The sequence below is a fragment of the Akebia trifoliata genome, unplaced genomic scaffold (assembly GCF_017979445.1).
Source record: "Akebia trifoliata isolate Shusen 1 unplaced genomic scaffold, ASM1797944v1 Contig00917, whole genome shotgun sequence".
Lineage (NCBI taxonomy): Eukaryota > Viridiplantae > Streptophyta > Magnoliopsida > Ranunculales > Lardizabalaceae > Akebia > Akebia trifoliata.
In genome coordinates, this window is record NW_028237333.1 from 23,523 (window position 1) to 32,309 (window position 8,787).

At 34.6% G+C, this 8,787-nt stretch overlaps 1 protein-coding gene across 1 annotated transcript; it reads left to right on the top strand.

Moving 5' to 3' along the window:
- Positions 1 to 805: 805 nt before the first annotated feature.
- Positions 806 to 8,779, top strand: LOC147380859 (NAC domain-containing protein 54-like; the record flags this gene model as incomplete). The annotated part of the gene is made up of 7 exons (XM_086431154.1): positions 806 to 903; positions 1,022 to 1,332; positions 3,242 to 3,519; positions 4,719 to 5,054; positions 5,817 to 6,263; positions 8,337 to 8,415; positions 8,502 to 8,779. Coding segments are annotated over exons 2-7 (1,575 nt in total), but the record flags the coding sequence as incomplete, so codon positions are not given.
- Between the last annotated feature and the right edge of the window lie 8 nt (positions 8,780 to 8,787).

Here is an 8,787-nt window from a genome sequence, read left to right on the forward strand (position 1 = left end):
AGGTGGCATACTCAATTGACTCCTTGATGTGGACAAGTTCGGGAACTGTAGATTTGTATGTCTCGGGATACATTTTTATGAGGAAGTGGAATCATGTATCCCGAGGCATACAAATCTACGGTTCCCGAACTCATCACATAAGGGAGTCGATTGAGTATGCCACCTGACGAGTCATATTATCACGACACAAATTATATATCAATGATTCGTGATAATATGACTTGCAAGGTGGCATACTCAATCGACTCCATGATGTGATAAGTTCGGGTGTCGTGGATCTGTATGTCTCGGGATACATGATTGCACTTCCCAAAAAAAAGTGTAACCCGAGAAAACCATGTACCCCGAGGCATACAGATCTAAGGTTCCAGAACTTGTTTACGTCATAGAGCCGATTGAATATGCCACCTGGCAAATCATATCATCAGGACTTTATATCAATTGGGACTCCATATCAAGACGAGCTGATGGCAGACGCATGTGAAAACACAAGGCCGCCACAAGATAACTCACAGAGTAAGCAAGCCAGGCAGGACCAACCCCGTCTCTTTATTTATCTTTCTGTATTTTTCTTTCCCTCCTTCGACCCTCCTAACTAACTTAAGAATATATACCACGTGGCTAATCTTCATTCGATGCATTACCGGTATTTCACGTTAGACTGTTTACCACGTGGCATCAGGTTCTAAGAAAGAACGAGACATGAAGTATGGGATATTTTAGAAGAGAGAGAGCTTGAAAGAAAAGAAAACAGGCATCAAAAGTGGGAAAAAAAACAATAAAAAAACTAAAGAGGAAAAGGTAGCAAAATTCTTCTTTTTGTATCTTATAAGTCCCTCAAATAAATCAAATCCCAACCTCTTCTTCCTCAATCTCCTTTCATTTACACCTTCTTCTAACAAGGTCTCTCTCTCTCTCTCTCTTTCTTGGTGTGATAATGATCTTATTTATAAATAAAAAAATAATAATAATTGATTTGTAGCTTGTTTGCTTAACTGGGTTTTTTGTTTTACTATTTCAGGGTTTTGTAAATTAATTGTAGAGTGGAGAGTTGGTGATACCAAATTAAAGGCTGGTTTATTTGTTCTATTTTGGAGTCTAGGCTGACCTTCATCTTCTATTCAAGTTTTTAAGACTAGAAGAAGAAGAATAAGAACCTACTTAACAGTAGAGTAATGGCACCTGTAACTTTGCCTCCAGGTTTCCGATTTCATCCAACCGACGAAGAACTTATTATTTACTATCTAAAGAGAAAGATCAATGGGCATAAGATTGAGCTTGAAATCATCCCTGAAGTCGATCTCTATAAATGCGAGCCTTGGGAATTACCAGGTATCCATCTTCATCTTTATCATCATCAATCTAGTCGTCGATTATTAATCAAGCTCAACATGTTTAGTTCATGTTTTCAATTTCATGTCCTAGCTCAACTGGTTTGACACATTGCAAAACAACTTTGAAAAGAAAAAATATATCAAATATGAAAATCATTATTATCAATTTATCAACATAGTCTTATCCTAACAATTTGAGGTTAGTAGAACCAATCCTGTTTTTTCATCCCATTCTATTTAAAATCAAGGCCTTATTTTATTTGAATCATGATTTGGTGTCTCGTTCTTATAACAATATATGGTGTCTACAGGGCACGTTTGGGTTTGAGATTAAACACATTGGACTGTGTACTATGCAGAAAAAGGCTTGGTGTTTGAAGCCCGATGTGTTTTAAACTCCAACCAAAACGTTACAGTATAGTAGGCTGTTCCTATTCAATATGAATCGGAACGGGGCATCATACTTTATCCTGATTCATTCTACTTCACTAATTGTGTGAAATTTTTATAAAGGGTCAGGTTCTAGTGACTCATAAAGAAAAATTCATGGAAAAAACACATGATTATGATCATGTATATATGAAAGAGATATTTACGAAAATGTGATCAACTTTTGATGAATGTATGATTCTGACACAATTTTCATTTTAATTACCAAAATGTGAACTGTGATGAATTCGTAGGTTTAAAGTGACAATTTCGCAAGTTTAAAAAGTTATTATCTCGCAGGTTTCGTTGGTTTTTAGCGAGTCATTTTAAACCTGCGAAGTTGTTACCTTTCACGTTTTGATAGTTAAAATGAACAATGGGCCGGAATAGTAAATTTGTCCACTTCAGCTCACGAAATTGTAATTCACCCAATATGAAATCTAATGATTGGGATAATTATGTTCAAGGTATGTATAATCTTCCAACATAGTTAAAAGTCCCAACCATTGAATTTCATGTTTATAAGGTAAGGATCATGTGTTTTCTTGAGTCATTCTTCATTATCAACCCATTTCATGTAGGAGGTAGCTTCCTACCATGTTCAAATCTGCTCTCACCAACCCATTTCACAATCTATTTAATAATAATAATTAATAATTAATAATAATAATAAAACTCATATAAAATATAAGAACACATTTTTTTTCAAAATAACTGAATCAAATATTTTATTTCATCTAGGAAAAATCATCTCTTTCTCAACAAAGGACGTGTCATTTGATCTAATAGTGTTGTAGAAGAACCAAAAAGGGTATTTTTGTGGACAAAGACAAAACATTGAATAAAATAGAAGGTACATATTATTTTAGGCTTTTAATTTGAAAAGATTAATTGAAAATATCTTATTTTATAAATTTGAACCCTATGCCTAGTTATTCTATTTTATTTTTTAATCTAATAAATAATGTTTTAGAAGAACCCAAAATGGTATTTTGTCGGTAAAGACAAAAGATTGAATAAAATAGAAGGTAAAGCACAATTATTTTAGGCATTTGAAGAGGATTAATTGAAGACATCTTATTTTATAATTGTGAACCCTATGCCTAGCTATCTTTTCTTAATTTCAATATTCTTTTCTTTGATAGAAGTGCTTTGTTGTTAGAACGAGTACATCTAAAGGCAACCAGGGCTTTGCCCACGAGTTCATACTATTGGATCCTAAGTCCAATTGCTCGTCATCTCAAGGATATAATAATATGAATCCTGATAATATGACTCACTAGGTGGCATACTCGAATGACTCCATGACATGGACAAGTTTGGGAGTTGTAGATCTGTATGCCTCCGGATACACTTTTTTTATGTGTAGAAGTGCAATCATGTATCCTGAGATTTGCAGATCTCCAATATCCGAACTTGTCACGTCATGGAGTCATTGTGATTATTCTAACAATTTACTGAACTATTTAATGTTACAGAGAAATCATTCTTACCAAGCAAAGACCATGAGTGGTATTTCTTTAGCCCACGAGATCGAAAGTACCCAAATGGGTCGAGGACTAACCGTGCAACTCAAGCTGGTTATTGGAAGGCCACGGGTAAGGATCGAAAGGTGAATTCGCAGTTACGTTCAGTCGGGATGAAGAAGACCTTAGTCTACTATAGAGGACGAGCACCTCACGGTGCTAGGACCGGTTGGGTCATGCATGAGTATCGGCTCGACGAGAAAGAATGTGAAACTGCCTGGGGCTTACAGGTGCTACTCTTGTATTTCTTATTGTTTTCTCTATTATGGAACCATTTTCTTGAATCAAACTACTATTGAAAGATGAAATTAGAAACTTAAACCACAAAGCTTACAATGTCAAAATTCAAAATTTGCCTACTTCTCATGTTTGATTTTTGTGAGAATTAGGAATATAGTGGAATGGAGAAATAAGATTCATTTAGTAGACACCAGATCTTTGGAATAAGGCTTTGAGGAATAAAGACGGCATGGGTTTATTATTAGGGGGTAATATGCAAAATCAGTGGAAAATTTTGATTTTCCCGGGAAAAAGGCGATGTGCATGACTGTGTGATTGTGCATTTTCATGAAAAATCATTTTTTTTTTCAAAGAAATGATTTTTTCCATCTTGGCAACAACAAAACATTCTTCGATCTAACATCCCAAGATAATTTCCTTGTCAGAAAAATAACATCCTAACGTTATCAATTGTCTCCACTCCATAATAACTGAAAATCAGCTCTTTTTTTTGACATTTTCCTAGTAGTAATCAAAGGCCAACATATGTATGTGAAAATCTATTTTCCAAGGAACAATTTTTTGATAAAAAATGACTTTACTAAAAGAAAATCATTTCTTTACAACCATACAAATTTTCATAGGAGTAGGAGTATTCTAGATAGCAATTTAGAGTCCCCTTTAAAGTGCATTGCCATTCCAAAGCTCATACAAAGGAGGGTTATGTCAGAGTGGTAATCGATTTAAAAATCTTTTAATTAATGGCGTTCCTGTTGTAATCCATGAACAGAAGATCTACCAGGTGAGAACCATTGAATTGAATGAGGTCTAGAGCTTAGACTTCATGCAAAGTTCCACCTTGTATTTTGATATTTTATGTACAAATAATTATCGAACGAGGTACAAATGAAGCACCCTTATGTTTTGATGAAATTGGTTGAGGTACTTGAACTCTAACACCCTTCTTTCTTGTATGAATTGTTAACAATTGTAGGTTTTCTATTCTTTATCTGAGCTCCCTTGGGAGTTAGAAGAACTTAAGTGGGGGCAATGACCCCTTTATTTGTATACCTTTTTTTCTTTTGGTTTTTCATAAAACTCTTCTTGCTTTCTAAGGCAAAATAAAAAAAATAAAAAATTTGTAGATTATCATTAGATTGAGGAGAAAATACAAATTCATAACCAAACATTGTTATTGCAAAATTTTCAGGATGCATATGCCTTGTGTCGTATTTCCAAGCGGAGCACAGTTGTACCTAAGATCGAAGCGCAATATGATGATACTTGCATTAACCAATACCAATGGGCCTCAAATAATCACTCATCTGCCATTGAACTATCTTCGGAGGGAAGAGGTGAAAATTTGGAGAATTCGGGTTATATGTTCTCATCAAAAATGTGCTCGTCAAACTTCATTCAAGGAGTGCCATTCGATATTAATGGAACACAAGATGTAGAGTGGATGCAATACTTATCAGAAGAGGCCTTTGGACCCTCAATACCGACATTTGCAAGTAATGCCAACAGGACCTGTGTCCCTTCTAAGGTAATATTTCATATTATAAGGACGTAAATTGAGGTAGTAAGTGTTAACCAACCAACTATTTTTAAAGACCGATCTTTTAGGAAGGAGGAGAACTATGAATATAAGAGGGTCACAAGCTTAATTAACTGGGGTATAACACACCAAAAAGTAGAGGAAAATATGCATTCAAGACTCTCCCTCACCCATAAGGGTGGAAAGAATTGAACCCGTGACCTAATATGAGCTCTAATACCATGTTAACCAACCAACTACTCTGAAAGAATGATCTTTCGGAGAGGGGGAGAACTATGAATATATGAGAGTCACGGGCCTTAACGGGGTATCACTATATGAAAACTGAAAATTTTGACAAGAAAATTCGACAACCAAAGCCCACAAATTTTAGAAAGCAAAATTTGACAGCCTATGGCTGTTGAACTTTTTGATGATCCCCAATTCGACGGCTTAGAACCACCAAATTTCTCCCATCCTCCATTAATTTAACGGTTTTGGTCTATCGAAAAAAAAAAAAAACTTGACAATATAAAATTTGACGCCTTAGTCCATCAAATTTTATGAAATTCGGCAGCCTTTGGCCATCAAATATAAGCTTTTTTCACGTTGTGTATGACACATCCTAGAGTGGAGGAAAATATGAACTCAGCGTACAGTAAGAGTAAATATGATGACACTAATACATGACTTAAAAAATAATTTAAGTAAATGAACATGATTCATTTAACTAATATTATCATATCTTGACATACTTAGACTGGTTGACAGGTCGATAGAGCACTAGAGTTTGCAAGATTGCAGCATCAGCTCTCACTACCACCATTGGAGGTGGAGGAATTTCCTCAAATTGATTTCATAGATTCAAAATTGCCGCAAGTTGAATACTTGCACGAAAATACAAATGGGGGAGACATTTTTCAAGAAATCCTTTCAGTTGCTTCTGCATCTCAAGAACCTATAAATCAATCAAATTTTCAAGATGCATGGAATGAAAATTATTCTAATTTTTTCGATGAATTTACGCAAATAGAAGGAATTGAAGAACCTCAACATCTTCATCTTGGTGACATCGGTTCCTCTATATCTATAGAGAAACCATGGGGGTTAGAACAAACCAGATTTGTAGATATCAATGATTTTGAAGAGGAGTTCAAGACTGAAGAGATAGAAGAGAACCTGCGAGGCATGGGAATGTCAAACAAAGATCTAGAAAAGGTAAGATATCAAGTAAAAGAGTGCTATTTTTCTTTCCAAGAGTGCCAATTTGGAAAGAAAAATATGTGAAACTGGTAATTCTTTTCCATAAATTTGATAACAAAAACACAGGGCTGTCAATGGATCGGATTAGACCCGAAATCAAATCAGGTCCGATTTGATAACTTCAGGTCTGGCTAGATGATTTAGACTTCGATAAGGATCGATTTGATATCTTATTGGATCAAATCTGGATTGACCATGTCCCTATCCGATAAAATGTTAGAAATTATCTTAATTATATAAGTTGTATTATATATTTATTTAAATATATGAAGTTTATTTATCTTTTGTGTATCGAATTGGGTTTGGTCCAATCCGAACTTGATCCGATTGTTACAGGACCTGGTTTGGATTTTTATATTGAGATTAGGGGTGTTCAAATGGATAGAAAGTGGTTTACCAGGTTTTGGTTCAATTTGGGGGTAAACCAAAACCTGAACCGATCTGAAGGTGAACCCAACCCCACCCCAAACCCATGAAATCGGGTTCAAACCGGCCTAGGTTTTGACCCGAAATCCGTCAAAATCTGTAAAAAAAATTTGTATTTTTTTTTTTCATAAAATTGAGTCAGACACTGTGTCACGACTCCCATGGTTTATTTTATTTTATTTTTTGTAAATGTCAGAATGGTCTCAACACCGTTGGAGTGGTACAACACGGGTCAAATATCGTGTCACTATCGGGTTAAGGGTTTCGGTCCGAATTCCAAGTTTTTGCGTTATTATTGGTCTGGTTCTGGGTTCGGTCTGGTTTTAGACATCTAACCTGAAACCAAATCTATGAGGATTGGGTGGTCATGGTCCGGGTATGTTATCTGTTCCGGTCCGATTTCTGTGTCAATAAAACTGGTCTAGGTTGGTCTGATACCGGTTCCGGATTTTTGAACACCCCTAATTGAGATCTAATAAAATCCAATCCGTTAAAGCTTGATCTGATAGTTATCGGATTCATTCCAATCCTTATCTAGTTGGTACCAAATTGACCCAATACGAACCCAATCCATTAACAGCCCTAGAACAAAAAAAAAAAAAAACACACACACACACACAAGCAATTAAACAAACAAGCATTACAGAAACTTTTATTTTGGATTCTAAGATATTAAATTTAGTAGCCAACTAACCCCATTTCTCCCAAGCATATTGCATGGAGGACTTTAAAGTACACTGACCCAAAATAATTTTGACCCATATTTGGTAGACCTGCACTCTCAATTTATCCCGATTGGTGCTTTCAAGCCATTTGATTCGAGCATTGACATTATGGGTTTTAAACCATTCCTACCAACCAACTTTGTGATTTTAGAGTTTTTATAGTCTACTTGTCAAAAATAAATAAATAAATAAAATTCTATCAATTTATAATATTATTATTATTTAGGACAGTTTTATTATTTTAAAAAGAGGACGTTGCATGAATATATGTTAAATTGGGATCGGGATGGATCTGTGAACTCATGAAAATAACTCTCAAAGAAAAAATAAATCCAAATCCAGATTGTGAAACACGAAATCCAACCATCGGGTTTTATCTCGGGGATGAGTGCTGAATTTCAGGGAAATGTGTTTTATGTCGGCCAGTCATGTTTACATATATGGTCAGGAGTTCATATTTCTTAATGAATCATTTTTGCACGAGTCTACAGATCCCGGCCCTCTAATTATTGTGCAGAAATGATAACCCAATTCATCTTAACTCATGAATGAATTTCTATTAAAAAGTCTTTCTAATTTGAAATTTTCAAAATGCCCTAACCTCCCATTCATGAGTTGGTTTGCATTAAACTAATATCGTGTACATATAGAAATCTATACAATAATGTCCTTTCTTTTTATTTATTTAAATATCATCAACAATAGATGTCAAAGCCTTCTCCGAAAAATTCAATGTATGCTAAACGAATCATGTTTTTGTTCAATTTTATTTAAATTCATTTCTTCTATGGACTCAAATCATTTTAATACTCGATATCTACAATAAATTCTGAATATAGTTTTTAATTTTCTAAGTGAAATTTATGTCTTGGATCAGAGCATGTTTGAAGAATACAAGATGATTCCTATAGAAGATATTTCAAATTTTCAAAAAAAGAAGGAACAAGACATTGAAGGTATGCTTTTTTTTTATTTTTATATCACTCTTTTATCTTCTTTCCTCATGTTACCAATTTTTTTATCACTCAATTTTTTATTGTAGGGGAAAGAAATCAGCAAAATAACTTAAAGAACTATACTGATAGTGAGGAAAATGATTTCTTGCTTGGATTTGTCAACGATGACCAAAATGGAATCATCCCAAACGAGGACATGGTCGGTTCCTCCATGTTTGAACTTTATGGGAAAGTTGAAGTTAATCATGGAATGTTTATTTCTGCCCATCAGGTAGCTGAGACATTCTTTCATCACATCGAGCCCTCAAACACTATAAAGGTCAATATGAATCAAGTATCAGCTCTTAACTTCTCAATATCGAAAGATAACAT